This window comes from Crocodylus siamensis, chromosome 5, assembly GCF_052110815.1.
Source record: "Crocodylus siamensis isolate JL-2025a chromosome 5, ASM5211081v1, whole genome shotgun sequence".
Classification (NCBI taxonomy): Eukaryota; Metazoa; Chordata; order Crocodylia; family Crocodylidae; genus Crocodylus; species Crocodylus siamensis.
The window spans coordinates 165,297,540-165,314,307 of record NC_143399.1 but is presented as its reverse complement, the minus strand read 5'-3'; the positions used below and the strand labels follow the sequence as shown (position 1 = coordinate 165,314,307).

The window sequence follows — 16,768 nt, the reverse complement described above, 5'->3', positions numbered from 1 at the left end:
GTGGACCAATTCCAATCTGGCCTGCACCATGGCAGCTGCAGTCACTGATCCCACCTGCAGTGCTGCTGCTATAGCTTATCCCTGTTGCCCAGCCACCGCATGGGAAAAGCTCCTTGCTGTTGAAACACCACAAAAGCCACTGTCCTGTCTCTGCTTGCCAGATAAAATGGTTCCATGGCCATAGATCACTGACCCCTGCTGTTACCTATTCCTGAATGCTGTGTCATCTTTTAATGAAAAATGTTCCTGCTGCAGAAAGATGATCATACATTACATAAAATGCCCCATCTTTTTGTTAGGGACTCTTGTTCAATATTTCACCTTATTATAATAAGTGCAGTGCTAATACAGGAACATAGAGCTGAAAGGCACTACCAGGATCCAGCCTTTCTGCATTTGCCAACAGCCATGTAATAGACATTCAAGAATATCCCCTCCAGCTCTTCTCACATGCAGCAGTCACAACAAAGCACTGCCTATATTCCATAAGAGACTTAATATCCTTAGTATGCAAAATCCCACTGAGCCTTAAAGCACTATAATGTGTCTGTAGAAAACAGCAACAGAGATAAAGGAACTGCCAACATCTTGGGGCCCAGCAACAAAAAGAATTTTGTTAGGATCATCTGGACATGTATTACCTAGGAGATAGACCATGTTTTCTGCTACAGAGCAAAGCAAAAATAAAAACCCAGGAGTGCTTGTCAATCTGGCCTAAAGGAAAATTTCTTCTCGTCCCCAATTCTGGTTATTGCTTTAACCCTGAACATATCCACAAGACACACCCACCAGGTAAGTAAAAGGGTGTTTCTTTTACACTTTTGACCTTCTAGCGACCTACTATATTTGAATCCCCCATACTCATCCTTGGAATTTCCCGTTGTCCAAGGCTGAACTTCTGTCCTACCCCATTCCCTCTTCACACAATACTCACTTAAAATAAACAAAATGGAAGCACAGGGGGACAAATTCTATTATACCCATTAGACATTTGTGGATTTAGATGCAGAAGTGTGATTCTGTTGCAGTTTTGAAGCCCTTGAAAACGAGTAATGCTTCTTTTTTGTGACTCAGTTTTATTGGTGAAATGACCGTGTGTTACAAAAGCAAATGCATTCATGGATTTTCATCCTATAGATTCATAGTACTTAGGGTTGGAAGGGACCTAAACTGCCCATCAGGAATGAGTGCTGGGGTCATAACCCCCCAGGGAAATATCTATCCAGCCTCCTCTTGAAGACCCCCAAGGTAAGAGAGAGTACCACCTCCTTCAGGAGTCCATTCCAGAGCCTGGCAGCCCTAACTGTAAAGTAATGTCTCCTGATGTCCAGCCTGAACCTTCTCTTTAACAATTTGTGGCTGTTATTCCTAATAATACCTGGTGGTGCCCAGGGGAACAGAGCCTCCCACAATTCCTGCTGGTCTCCCCAGTGAGTTTGTAAACGACCACCAGATCCCCTCTCAGCCTTCGCTTGTGGAGACTGACTAGATTCAGGCCCCTTAGCCTCTCTTCGTAGGGCCTGATCTGCTGCCCCTTGACCATGCGAGTGGCCCTCCTCTGGACCCTCTCAATGCTAGCCACCTCCCTTTTGGAGTGCGGTGCCTAGAACTGGACGCAGTACTCCAACTGCACCCTGACCAATGCCATATAGATGGGCAGAATCACCTCCCTGGACCTGCTCGTGATGCATCTATAGATTCACAACAAGGTGCAGTTAGCCTTAGTGACCACTTCCTTGCATTGGCGGCTCATGTTCATCCTGGAGTCAACAGATCCCTTTCTGTCACTGTTTTGACAAGAGAGGTGTTCCCCAGCCTATAGGTGTGTTGCTGGTTCCTTCTCCCTAGATGTAGCACCTTGCGCTTGTCTGCATTGAACTCCATCCTATTCTCATCCACCCACCTCTGTAACCTGTCTAGATCTTAGCTGGATTTTGTCCCTCCCCTCCAGTGTGCCTCCTTGCCCCACATCTTGGTGTCATCAGCGAATTTGGACAGTGTGCTTTCCACACCCACATCAGATCGCTGGTAAAGATTTTGAACAGTACAAACCCCAGGACTGAGCCCTGGGGGACTCCACTGCCCACATCCCTCCAGGTTGAAAATGAGCCGTCCACCACCACTCTCTGGGTGTGACCATCTAGCCAATTTGCCACCCATCTGACTGTGTAGGCATCAATGCCACAGTCACGTAGTTTTTTTTAAGAGAATGTGGTGAGAAACGGTGTCAAAGGCCTTCTTGAAGTCCAGGAAGACAACATCCACTTCTATGCCCTTGTCCAGGGACTTTGTGAACTGATCATAAAAAGAAACCAGGTTAGTCAGGCAGGACCTGCCTCCAGTGAACCCATGTTGGTTGCCCCTGAGAATTACCTCCCCTGCTGGCCCCTCGCAGACATGCTCTTGATAATTTTCTCAAAGGTCTTCCCAAGGACCAAGGTTAGACTGACTGGCCTATAATTGCTGGGGTCCTCTTTTCTCCACTTCTTGTAAATGGGGACTACATTGGCCCTTTTCCAATCCTCTGTTACTTGACCAGAGCCCCATGAGCACTTATACAGCTGTGCCAGGGGCCCCACTATGACCCCAACCAATTCCTTCAGCACCGTCAGGTGAACAGCATCTGGACCTACTGATTTAAATGCATCCAGCCCCTCCAAAAGTTCCCTAACTAGGTCATCCCTGACCCTAGGCATGGTGGTTCCTCCCCTGGGTCCATCCATTATCGTAGTGGGGGAAATGTCCCGATCCCTGTTCAGGAATATGGAAGCAAAGAATTTGTTAAAGAGGTCAGCTTTTTCCTTTGCTGCAATCACCAGATTGCCAAACCTGTCTTGTAGGGGCCCCACATTACCCGGTGCCTTCTTTGTACTCCCTACATATTTGAAAAATAACTTTTTGTTATCCCTAATCCTGGTCACTAGCCCTAGCTCCATCTCTGCCTTGACCTTCCTAACACCCTCCCTGCAATCATGAGCAACAGAGATGTAATCCGCCTTGGTGACAGCCCCTTGTGTACTGTTTGTACACTTCCTTTTTTTCCCTCAGGCATTCCTGCATGCCTTTTCTGAGCCATGGGGATTTTTTTAGCACTCCTGCTCCCCTTGATGCGCATTGGGACTGACTCCCTTTGAGCTCCCTTTGACCTTGAGGAACCTTGGAAGGTTTAATATGCCTTCAGCTCTATGTTCCTGTATTAGCACTGCACTTATTATACCTCCTTGTTTGTTTTAAGAGAACTGTATTGATCTGTCCTTTAAGTTAAAATATTTTCTCCCCATTAGTCTTCTTTTGCAAGCACTTTACCATATTTTTGAGGTTTGATTCTTTCCTTTCACAATGAAACTGAAACTGAACCACCCGTCTTGGACTCCCAGTTCATTGATGCTTCAAGACCCCAGTGCCTCTCCTACTAATCTTCTTAGTTCATTGAAGTCGGCCCTCCTGAAGTCAAGGACTTTTGCCTTACTGCTTGCTTTCACCACCCTGTGCTGGATAGTAAATTCCAGGAAGCAATGATCAATGTTCCCCGGGTGGTTGAGCACCCACAGACCCCTCACCAGATCATCGCCTGTGGCAAGAACGAAGTCCAGCAAGGCATTTCCTTTGGTGGGACTATGCACCTCCTGGGTTAGGTGGAGGTCCTGTATCCCGGCTAGGAACCTACGTGAGCGGTCAGACTTGGCTGACTGCTTCTCCCAGCAGATGTCTGGGTAGTTTAGGTCACCCATGACTGCATCCCTTGACTTTACAGCCTCCATGAGCCAACCTGAGAATTCCCGGTCCAGCTGGTCCCCCCTGGTGAGGCGGAGTGTAGTAGATGCCCACTTTCAAGTCCTTTTCCCCACAACCCCCTTGCATTCTTACTCAGAGCGCCTCAGTTTGCCCCTCCTCTGACCCTATCCTGATCATTGAGGATGTATATTGCTCTTTGACGTAAAGCGGTACATGCCCAGTTTTTTCTCTGCTCTGTCTCGCCAGTATAGCCTGTAGCCCTCTATGTTCACTGCCTAGTCGAGGGTAGAATCCCACCAGGTCTCTGTGAGCCCCACTAGGTTCGGGTTTTTGATAGCTAGCAGGAGGGTGAGTTCCTCCTGCTTATTCCCCATGCTTTGAGCATTTGTGTAAAGGCATTTGAGGCCTTCTGTAGGTGCACATGCCGCCCGCTTGTTCCTAAGCCTGCCCTGGCCCCTGTCACTTACCTGGGTACTACCTGAACGTGCCCCCTGGCTTGACAGCAAAGCATCCTCCTGTTCCTCTGCATCCCCATCCCCCCAGCAAACCTAGGTTAAAGCTTGCCGAATGAGATCAGCCAGCCTGGAAGAAAAACAGATCGGCCAGCCTGTGCTAGTACACAGTAAATGATGGACTGTTCTGTTTGAAATTATCTGCAGCACATGTGCATTGCATCTGTACACACAGACATTTGCAATAAAAGGCAAATGAGAATTATCAAAGTGAGTAGTGTAAAAATTAAAATTTCTCCAGTTTCAATTAGCAGTTGCTGGTTACAAGAGAAGGATAGCTACTGAAGACTCTCAAAAGTATATAGTATTTGTGTCTGCTACATACAATATAGTCTTCAGGCTTTAACTGTAATGGAACTTACCTCATCTGTTGCATAAAAGCATGATGAGATTATTTCATTAAGGTGCAAAAAATCAAGTTAAAGATTTTATATTTCCTTATTCCAAGTGAACAAATGGAAAACACTTATTCTTTCTGTCAGAGTGCAGTAACTATCTGATTGCTAACTATTGTGCATACCGCATATCTATTCTTTCCTGTTCATTTGGTTTCCAAACAAATGACACCTATTTTGTGGATAAGATGTTGAAACAAATATCCTGGTGGAAAAGAAACATATGGCTTAATTTGATGTACCTGTTTCTTTTCTTGGATTTAACTAGCTGTGGATCCCCTGCTGTTCAGTAAAATGTAAATGGTTTGGTGATATTCTAAGTGTGTTGAATTAATATTCGTCTTAGTTGGGCAATGTGCCATGACATTTGGCAGTTTTGTTTAGGAAATGTCCAGAGAATACACTTTGATGCATTGTACTTCAAAACATTGTGTAAGCTGGATAAATAAATTAGAAATTTAAGTAGAATCCAGTATGACTAATATAGGATATCAGATTTTCCAGACCTGCTGCTGTAAATAATGTGCTTGAAGAATGCATGCATGAAAACCTAAGCCATTTTATAACCTTGCCTTTGATTGTGCAATGTAGCTTTGTAATAATATGCACGTTATAACCAGCTTAGTAATTTTAACACACCGATAAGGTGCTCTGCAAGGGTGTTCAGTTCTCTGTTATACTGCTAGACTTGGCATAAAATCCTAGTGTTGAGAGACATTATCCTAGGTCTTGTCACTGATGTTGTTCTCCAGAGTATGAGAGAAGAATGTGTTTAGTTAATTAGAGGACACCCTCAAGGTTTTGGGGCATAAAAATGTACCTAGCTAGATAATTGTCCTCTTTTGACTACCTTATCTAATCTTCCTTTTAAATGCATTCTGACACAGCTTCTCTGCAGAGGACCATGATTATATGCACCAAATACAACACACAGCACAGAAGAACATTTCTTAAACTGTGACCTCTTCAGGGCAGGGACTCTTCCCTCCCCACTCTCATGTCCTTCCTTCCTTGCGCATATAGTATCTGCTGCATGATGAACCGTGCCTTCAAAACAAATGATGATGGTAAATAAGGAAGTTGTGTTTTGTACTGAATATCTGAATGTGTTCAACAATAGTCAAGGAGTTAAGAACTGCAGACATAGAGCCATATTTTCAGTTCCCTGTATTTCATGTTACGGTGTGTACACAACATAAAGCAAATTTACACCTGTTGAAGGAATCCTTGAGTGAATTCCCCTGTGTGAAGAAAAACTCCATTTGGTTTAAAGTGGTGACTGCGTTGCCTGTTATCATCACCACCTATGCTGAAACTGCTCTGCTTGGCATAAGAGAAGGCATGTTAAGAGAGAGAAAAAAGCCAGATTACATGATTCTTCTTGAACTGCAGCACACTTTAAACCAATGATTCTCAACAAGGGTGATTTGAGATTTGTTTCTCAACACTGTTTGGGGTGTGCCACACAGTATTAGCTCTGTTAGTTATGCAGATATGATTCACAAGATAAACCCAGAGTCCGCGTCCACACCGTTTGTTTCCCCAGGGACAAGAAGCAGTGGCACACCTTGTGCTTCTGCTGCTTGTCTCCAGGGAATGCCTGTGCCATGCAGGTTACCCCAGGTTGGCATGCAGCAGATTACCCTGGGTTGGGTAAGGGAGGCTGGGGCCAGCACTGGGCTGGCCCTGGCAGCCTTACCTGGGATCCTGGGGGCTTCCTAAGACTGCAGCAGCAATGATCCTGTCACTCAGCCTGGCCAGCAGCTGGAGTGTGTTTTGCTCTGGTTTTGAGTAATATGCACAACTGCTTTTTTTTGTGCCTTTTTTTTAACCCCAGGATCTCCTGGGATCAAAAAAAACCTCCTGTGCTGCTACTTCAAAGTGTGGCAAACAGCTGACTGTGCAGTATGTGGCACCACAGACATGTCTCCGGTGCCACATACCTCATAACTGTGCATATCAGGACACAGATTTTGGCCAGAGATTTTAAATAGGAATACATAGTGTTAAAAGAATTCTGACCTGTTGTAGTCTTTCGGAGGTCTTTGCAGCAGAAGAATTGCTCTATTATTTTAATGTAGTAAAAAAAAAGTAGTGAAAATTTAGAACTGGCATTTTTCTGATGGTGAGCCTTAAGTCTAATAAAGTTGAGAACTACTGCCTTAAAGTTTCACTTGCAACTTTAATTGATGATGAGATTTGACAGAGTTGTTTAGATTAGGGAGTTGTGACCAGGTCCCTGTCCACTCCCCTGCTCTTATCTATCACCCCTGAGATTTTTATGGGTATAGTGGAGAATCGGACCCCATGATAGCATTAGGGGAATAGTTCTTTCCATAGTTATTAACCAATACATATGTTAATACAAACAAGTGAATGTGAACATTACAAAAAAAATTGCCCTCGATGGGTGGGAACCAAATCAGACATCTTGGCTAAATACACAGATTCAAAAAGTCCAAGGTGGAGTCGGTTTAATCTTCAAAGGTTTTTCTAATCCAATGGCAACCCAGGCCTGATGGGTGGCTGAACACATGCCTCCCCCTCCACCACTGTGAGCCATAGGGAGGAGAGATCCAGCAGAAAGTCTCTCCCCAGCTGTCTCTTAGAAGGGGGTCAAGGGGCAGACCCTACCACCCAGCCCTGGCCCCCCAGCTGGGGTCTGCCTGGCACAGGAAAAGCCCCTACGAGGTGGCTTTTCACCCCCTGCAACCTGGGTAGAGGGGCTCTAATTCCCTGCCCCCTCCTCAGCCCCACACCTGTGAAAGGGGGTAGGGAAATGTACACACCTGGCCTGGCACCCCCTCCTACAAGGGTTTGCCCAGCCTTGGGAAAAGACCCCAGCATTGGGGAAAGTTTTTCACTTTCCCACAGCCCAACTCACCAGGCTGAGATCAACTCAGTCCTGCCCTTTTCTCAGGCCGCACCTGTGAGATGTGGGTGGGCTGGGGGGGATGAATGCACTGAGCCAGCCAGGCACTGTCCCAGCCAGCTGGGGTCTACCCAATGCAAAGAGGAGGGGAGCCCACAACAGGGGCAAAAAGTTTCCCTGAAGCCTAGCTCGCTGGGCTGGGATCAGCTCGGCCACACTCCCTCCAGAACCCCCCACCTTCAAAAGGGGTGTTAGGATATGGGGGGAATTCAATGGCCTGGCCTAGCATCAGACCCCACCAGCCAGGATCTGCCCACTGTGGAGGGAGGGGAAGCCTTTACTGGGAGCTTTTTACTCCCCTCCAGCCAGGCTCACCAGGCTGGCATAGGCTCAGCCCTACCCCCACCTCCATCTGTGAGAAGTGGGGGGTGGGGAAGGAAGTGCACTGCCCCCCCCCAAGCTGTGATCTGCCCAGTACAGGGCAGTGAACGTCCCCACTGGGGGGGTTTCATAATCCCGCAGCCTAGCGAGCCAGGCTGGAATCAGCTCAGTCCCACCCTGGAAGGGGTGGAGCTGATCTCCACCTGGCTTGTGGGGTTACAAAAAGCCCCCAGTGGGGGCTTTCCCCCTGCTCTTGGCTGACCCTAGCTGGGGGACTGGGGCCAGACTGGTGCTCCTCTTCCTCTCTCCTAGACTATGGAGAGGGTGGAGCTGAGTTGATACCAATCCCACTCACCTGGCTGCTGCATGGGCAAAAAGACCCCACTGTTGGGGTTTTCCTTCACCTTGCCCTGAACAGATTGTGGGGGGACTAGGACGGTCTGAGGATTCATTCCCTTGCCCCCATCTTGCTGGGATGACAGGTGCTGACAGGGAGCAGAGGCTTTAGTGCCTTAGCTTTATGATATCTGGGGGAGGAGCCATTGGAGCAGACAGCACAGCCCGTGGCTGCAAAGTATTCTGGGATGCTGGGGGACTGTGAGTTAACTTGAATCAGGAAGAGACCTGGAACAGAAGTTCCATAAACCAGTTTGACCTAAATCAGTTAAATCTGATACTACATCCTACCAGGTTTATTTACCAGGTTTATTATACCAGGTCATTTAAGAGCGGTTTATGTGCACTGAACTGCTGTTCTGTTATGGGTTTAAGCCAGTTTCAGATCACTTAAACCAGTTTATGTGCAACTTCTGCCCTTGGGTCCTGTTTGCTTCCTGGTTACCGGCTCTCTTAGTCATATTCAACAGACAACTGTGTCGCTCTGTGAGCATAAACTCCCTCCATCTTGTACTGTTAGAGGGAATTTCTTAAAAGACAACCTGAGCATACCCAGTGGAGTCATGGACAGATACTGCATTTGTCATAGGAAGGTCAGTGAGACCTCCTTAAACATGCTCAAGGGGAAATGGGGAGAGCTGGCAGCCATGTTTGTACCTCTCCTGGGTATGGGTGTACCACCATGCCCAGGGGAGGAAATGCAACCCTAGCAACCAGCTTGTATAAAGTACAAGAGAGTCCATGATGCCTTATTTCTACTAGAAGCCTTTGTGTAGGGGGAAACGGCCTTCTACCAGGGAGTGACCGCAGCAGGAAGCTTAACTGTTCACTTCGTTGTTTCTAGTTTGGTAATAGAAATTAGTGTAATAAAAGTTATTGTGTATGGTGATATTGTAGGTGCTATTTATAATCAGTACATTGAATGTTGTGAGCTGGTTTCCTGAGATCCATCCTTAAGATAATAATAAGCTGTAACTGCTGGTTTTGTTATCCAAGCTGTGGATAAGTACAGTGGCAGTTGGAGCCACAGAGTTCAGTTCTGCCAGAAGGCTCTGTGAAGAGGGAGCAGCTTTCTGTCAGGGACTGACTACAGCTGTTCAGTCTTTGTTTGTAGAGAAGTAAGAACTGAAACCAGAGGAGACATCCAGGAGCAGCTCTTTTTCCTGTTTCCCGTTAAGAATACTAGGAGTTCTCAAGGACCGTGCGTGCATCTCCAGTTTCCGGTTCCCACAGAGAAACAATCTAACATATAAACTGTATTTCTCAATATTTTCTTTATACAATTTTAATTTATTAGCTGCTGTCCATTTTTGTTATAATAAAAGGAGTTGATCATTTTAGGCACTTTCTTGTTTCATAATTAATCATTGAGGCAATTTTAATGACAGGTACTCCACAGTAGATGTTATTGGTCTTTATAGTGAACCTGAAGGGGTTTCACACTTTACCCTGAAAAATCCTTATAGGAGTTTCAGTTCACCCATCTGTAACTATAGGCTGTCTTCCTGCTGGAGCCAGGAATTAAATTATTTTAATAGCTGATATTCTGTCCCAATACTTTTCTTTCTGATCCTGTCCTTATCATGATGCTTTGCTCCCAGCTATTCAGAACTATACTTATGTTACTGTTTAGTATTATACTGATATGCCATATCTGTGGAATATTGAAAGACCTTAAAAAGTTGATGTATTAAGTCAAAATGTTCGGATTATGGATATGGCAAAGTAGGATTAAGTAGTAAATGTTGCTGGTTTATTTCTTCCTCTAATCCATCGATGGATTGGCAAGGTTTTTAGGCTTTTATGTGAATCTTCCACTACCACTTCCAATCTGTCACCAATTTGGCACCTTTTACAAGCACTCAGTGTATTAACAAGGAGAAAAGGGATTTTGTAGTGGTGTTTCTGCACCGTGTGCTCTCTGCCTTCATTCTGTTTGTTTGTTTGAAACTGGTTTTGCCATATGACATTCTGATTTGCATCGCAACTGGAAAAACATTCATTTTGTGGGGGAATTAAGATGAAAAAAGGTGTTCTTAATAGTATAGTCATCCAAAGAGTATAACCATAGGGGTGTAGGGATTTTAGATTATCCCCTAGACTGGGGGGAATGGCACAACAAATGAGGTGTCATTTTTTCCCTTGGAAAGTAAGAAAAAAATTGTTCTCTGAAGGCTCTGATAACCAAACTCTAATAATATCCCTTTTCCTAACCTCCATTTACTGTGTTCTGACTCAGATCTTTTCTTCGTAGCATACGCTGCCTAATACAGGCAGATACCAGCATCTCGGCAGGAGCTTAAACAGAGTGGTTATCTGGAGGGAGGGAGTGACAGGCTTGTGCTGAGACAATTAAAGGGGCAAGTTACCTTTTTATTTATAGATGTTAAAAAATAAGGGACTGATCTCTAGTATTCTAACACTGTTATAAAAAATAAAATGTAATAATTAGCATTAAATTGTGTGCTTCCTTCTGATGGTCAAATCCTCAGTGAAAGAGCATGTCTTCATAGGAAGGACAGTTCTATTTGAGTGTGAATTCTTTCACCATGCAGAGCTTGACTACTTACCTATTTGTTGATGGCAACAGGAGACTTCCTTCTCGAGTATTATCAAATGCTGCAGATTCTAAGCCCCCCTTTTGAAAGACAGTTACTGTCTTTACAGCTGTGAAGATAATCATCAAAATTTGAAGTGAGCTTAAACCAATACAAGAATGTCTTCCTGAGTTTGCAGATGTGCATTTCTGCTCCATTTGCTGTTGCTCAGTACTTTACAAAGAAGTAACATAATGAAAACAACCAATTCTCTTACCAGTTGTTTTTATTTCCGTTGTCTGGAAGTCACGGGGAAAGCTATGAAACCAACTAGAAACCTGTCGGTTTCTTGCATCCAGCAGTCATTCTTTCATAAGAATGGAAAGCAGACAGAATGCAGAGTAGACTGAAGAATAATGAAGTGTCTCTGTTGTGGTAGCTAGAAAATATAGTAAAGCGTTAAGAGCAGAGATGCATCCATGTTGAGGTATACACAAGGCTGGGTTCAAGTAGCAGAGAACCAGCCTTTCTATTGCTGGATAGCTCTGGAATGACATAAAAACCAGAGGCAAAATGAGCATGTTCTCTTTCTTTCAGCATGCATAAGTGTGGGGGCTTTATACCTACCAATGAGAAGTTCGCCTGAAAAAGACTGCAAGCAGGATTCAGAGGTAGCTGCTTGAATTGAATGCAGTTGCTGGATGGGGATGTAGTCTAAGTAGCTGAGTGTGATCTGTGGTTAATGAAGTCTGTCTTTTTCTTAATCTATTCTGGCTAGTAAGTTTATTCATCTGCCTAACAGATATGAGGTAAAATCAAAAATATGATGTGGATGTATCTAGTAAAATAAATACTTCCACTGTTGGAAACAACTAACTGGGTGGTCTGTCTTATCTTAACCCACTCCTCAGGGAATAACATCCTTTCATTTTTCCCATCTTATTAGTTGAGGCAGGGGAGTGCCGAGGAAGAGGGGATGGATAGCAGACTCACTCCTACACTAGGGAAGTGATAATTTCCCTCTATGCAGCATTCGTCAGGCCACAGGTGGAGTACTGCATCCAGTTTTGGGTGCCACACTTCACGAGGGATGTGGATAACCTCGAGAGGGTCCAGAGGAGGGCCACTCGCATGGCTGAGGGCCTGCAGGTGAGACCCTATGAAGACAGACTGAGGGACCTGAATCTCTTCAGCTTCCACAAGAGGAGCTTGAGAGGCGATCTTGTGGCTGTCTACAAACTCATCATAGGGGGTCAGCAGGGAATAGGGGACACTCTGTTTACCTGGGTGCCCCTGGGGGTTACCAGAAATAATGACCACAAACTGAAGGAGAATAGGTTTAGATGGGACATAAGAAAGAAATTCTTTACGGTGAGGGTTGCCAAAATCTGGAATGGGCTCCCAAGGGAGGTGGTGCTTTCCCCTACCTTGGAGGTGTTCAAGAAGAGATTAGACAGGCATCTGGCTGAGGTTACTTAACCCCAGTTAGCCTCACCTCTATTTTTAGCAAGACCCTAGAAAAAATCATAAAGGATCACATTTGCAGGTCCCAGCGCTCTTTCCTGTCTGGAGCAGGAGGTCAGACCAGATGATCGACCAGGTCCCTTCTGACCCTAGAAATCTATGAAATCTTTGGATTCCGTGGCTGTGAATTTTGTGCATTAGATCCTGGTTTTAAATGTATTGCCTTTATTACATATAAGAAAAAGTTCTGAATATGAACCAAATGCAGCTAATGCTGAGCTTCCTTCCCAACTCTGAAACAGTGCCTCAGAGATGGGTGAAATTCTTTATTCATCTTACTAAGTTGTTAAATCTAAAACATAACAGGTTTTAAATGTTGATGTTAACTGTTTCACCAAAACAGTTGGTGTTTGCTTATGGAGGAGTTTGTGTTTGCTTATCCTTCAGGAGCCGTTAAACACAATAATTACCACATTTACTCAAACCTAAGACAAAGTTCCCCCCCAGTCAGCACTGGAGGGGAACGGGGGAGCTCCTTGTCTTAGAGGGTGGGGAGCAGGCAGCTGCTGCAGCTCTGCTGGTGCTGAACCCGTGGCTTGACATATACGCAGTCTAATTACTGGGGCGTTGTCTTAAATTCATGGTTGACTTAGATTTGACTAAACATGGTAGAAATGTAGTTTCCTGCTTTGTGAGTGGAAAGGTATCACAGCAGATGCCCCGTTTCTAATAGTTTTCTAAAGCATCTATACTGGCCCTTGTTAGGATACCAAGCTAGGTAGATCCTTGGTCTAACTCAGTACAGCAATTCTTAGATTCTTACCCATCATTACTGTATGCAGTGGTGGATATTGGAGCAAATGGCAGCTATTTCCTGCAGATTGCTCTGAAATCACCTCTGGCCTTGCCCAGAAGGGGCATGTGCTGTCTCCTTTCTCTTGCTAAAATGCTCGGCCGCCTCAAATGCAAAACAGTCCCCATCCTAGGTTGTCCATTCGTTTAGCTTCTCTACAACAACTACAGATGTACTCTGTCAGTATGATCATCCACCATTGCTCAGAACCTTAACTGCATTGCTCCTTTTGAAGTCTTTGGGAGCTGTGCAACTAAAAACCTGCATAACTGTTTGAAACTTGAATGTTATTTTCATTCTTGTCCTCCTATAGTAACAAGCAGGTAGTCTTTGGGTTCTTCCATATGTCCACTTGCTTGTATACAAGATTAGTTTAAGGAGAAAGCTCAAGGTCTAGAATCTGAAATTCCTGTGTTCTCATCTCGGCTCTGCCATAGTTCACTCACTGGATTTGAACAAGTCATTTAATGTATCCTTGTAAGTTTGTCCTTCTGTAAAAATGAAGTACTTAAAACAATCATTTACTTGCCAGGGATGGTGTGAGGATTAACTTATGTTTGTACAACATTCTGAAGATATACATAGACATATAATGCTTAGCTCCTGTAGAGCATTCTTTATATAGAGATTTCAGAGTGCTTTATAAAGGAAGGGTAAGTATTGTTATCATTGTTTTAAATATGAGAAAATATGGGCAGAGATTAAGTGACCTATCAAGGTCATGTGGCAGGCTAGTGTCAGAGTTGGGAATAGGAATCTAATCTTTGGCTCCAGTGCCCAGTCTTCTGGATCGTAATGAAATTTATATTTGTTTCTTCTCCTTGACAGGTTTTATCAGTCTAGATTTGTTTTTATCAGTGCTTTCTTAATAATCCCTGAAGGTCATGTTGTGCAAGTATGTATTTTTTGTTAGCACATATTTGGCAGCGCATACATCACCATGTGTGGTTTGGTAGAGCATGTCCAAATAGCTGAGCAATTTCAATTTTAAATGAGAAGTTTATACTGGTATATTTGAAGAAATTAGGAGAAGGTTTCTAACTATCAGACCAGTGAAGGTCTTCTGGAAGGAGGAGTAAGCACATGAACCGTTTAAGTTGTAGCTTGATCAGTTTGTGTAAGGAGATATGTGATGTGGTTGCTTGCAATAGCAGGAGATGGGCTTCAGCGAAGCAGGAGGTTCCTTCTAGTCCTTTCTTATTGTGTAGTAGGACTATGTAGCCAGAAATACCTTGCCAAATTCATTATTATTACAGCCCTGGCTGTCTGGCTGGGCTCTGCTTGATTCAAGGAATTATAACAGCTGCTTTAAGGATTTCAGTTTCGATCTGTCCCAGCCAAACATCATACCTGCTTTTACATTACTTCAAGTGGAAAGGCTAAATCACAGAATTTACAGTGTCTAAATAATATGTCCTTTGTTTTCTTTAGATAAATACCGAAAGCCAATCACATTTGACCATACCCGGTGCTGAGGTGGGAAATCAGACAAGTCAGAATTTGGAGAGCAGTCCTTTCATGTCAGAGCTCCTCAATGATATACCCTTCACCCTGGCACCACATGTACTAGCAGTACAGAACACCTGTAATGAGCTTCCAGACCAGTTGGCTGCCTGCAACATCCATGACAATTTAGCAAGATTTTGGTATGATTTTACCCTTGAGAATTCTGTGCTTTGTGATTTGTAATGTCTTAATCTCTGTCTCCCTTAGAATTTGCACCTTGTCTACTTGAAGATGCATACACAAATATCCCAAGTTCTTAAATATTTGTAGTTTGCCATTTGCCTAATACATGTATAAAATGTAAAAATTATCCTGTACCGTTCTGTATTCCTTAATGTCATCTTTTATTGCACTTTAACCTTACGTATTAAATTTGTTCTCAAAATAATCAAGCAGATCTATTAGAGTTTTGTTTAATCCTGAGTAAGATATCATGTTGATAATATCAGTTCTTGACATTCAACAGGTAGACTGCAAATGTGCACCACATCATTATTTCTACCTGTGAAGTTCATGAACTTCTACAGTTAACATTTTACTGATACCAAAAATTCAAAGCCTATTATACATGTTTCTTTTATATTATCCATGGTTTTCCAGGAATTGAAATTAAAATTTATTGTGAATAAAGTACTGCTGTTTTGCTAAGAACAGGCAGCCAATTAATTCTTCAGTCTCAAAAGCAACTTTTTGAACTTCTCCAGAATGTTTACTGGCTTCCATCTTTAACATGCTTGAGTAGACTCTGCCATATGCAGTATAAAACTAAACCTAGTCAGCCGGTCTCTTTCATTAGACATTGCCATCCGTTTTATTCTGTCACTTTTGCATCTCTCTCACTGTCTTTCTCAAACATTCTGTCTTTGACTGCTCTTTAGTTGCACTGTTTTCACTGCCACATATGTTCTTGGTTTATGCATAGATCAGTTTTTCCATTTTAACCTCTTTGCCCCATAAAGAAAGAAATCTCAGGATGTGTACTTTTAATGGTCACACCCTTCTTTTTTTTAATTTGTGGCCAGAGATATAGATGGCCATGCTTAACTACTGGAAAATATTAAAGTGTTTCTTCTTCAACTAAATTAAATGGCAAAATACCTAAACTTTTCTTTCAAGCCTTGAATATATATATATTTTATTCCAAGTACAATCTTGCTAAACTGCTTTTGCCTAGTGAATTGCTTAACTTGTAATGTGTGTGAATAATTCTTCACATGCAAGATTAAATGATTTGACTGTAGGGATAAAAAATATGCCAATTGTAAGTGGGTATTTTCATAAGGAATGTGAGATACAAGATATCTAAAAATGTTTATTCAGGTTTTCAAACTTGTGTGGTTTTAAGATATTTGCAATACATACTATAAATAATAGAGAAGTTATATTGTAAATAGATATTGGTTTGTTAAAAGGTTTATTTTGATTTTTTTTTAAAAGATTTGCATTTCCTGAAGTTTTTTAAACTGTTGGTATCTATGTTTATACATATGATTTGAAATGCTTGTTTTCATGTAAAATTCCTATACTGCACTTAAATAAAAACTGTGGTTAATAATATTGAAATTTTGGAAACCAGATACTATAGCCTTTACTATTCTGTCATCGTGGGGAACTCTGAATCGGTCTTGAGGATCAAGAGAATTTTCAATGTTGTTAACAAACATCAGGACTGTCTTGCATTCTTAATGATATGGGGTCTCTCATAGGTAACATTTGAGATAAGCTGGTTTGTAAAACCATATTTACTCGAATTTAAGACAAGAATTTAGGACTTTTTTCCTCATTCATCATGGGAAAGAGGCCCTTGTTTTAGATTCAAGTACAAGCCAAGGGAATGAGTGGGGAGGCAAGCTGAGGTTGGAGCCATGGGCACTGCCCACCGCAGCCTCTGCTCCCCTCCATCTTTTCTGCCCACCACCTCCTCTGCCACTCCCCCTCCCCCACTGCCCCACTTACCTTCCCATCACAGCTCCAGCTGGGGCCTCACTCTGGCCAAGGGCCTAAAGGACAATAATTGTTCTTTCCACATTTCTGGATTTGTAAATGCACTTTTTTCCCCGTTTGCTCTTTTGCTTACAAAAGATGAATCAATACATTTTAAGTATACCTTACTAGAA

At 43.3% G+C, this 16,768-nt stretch overlaps 1 protein-coding gene across 9 annotated transcripts in view; it reads left to right on the top strand.

Moving 5' to 3' along the window:
• The window catches only part of UMAD1 (UBAP1-MVB12-associated (UMA) domain containing 1), a 133,088-nt gene extending 116,867 nt beyond the window's left edge, over positions 1–16,221 (top strand). For 7 of the 9 annotated variants that reach the window (XM_090046953.1, XM_090046951.1, XM_090046957.1 and 4 more), the window contains one exon: positions 14,577–16,221. In XM_090046953.1, the coding sequence (XP_089903079.1) occupies positions 14,577–14,834 (258 nt within the window). In that variant the 3' untranslated portion in view covers positions 14,835–16,221. The remainder of the gene's footprint in view (positions 1–14,576) is intronic. The other 2 variants (XM_090046958.1, XM_090046959.1) reach the window with 2 other exon arrangements.
• The last annotated feature ends 547 nt before the right edge of the window (positions 16,222–16,768 follow it).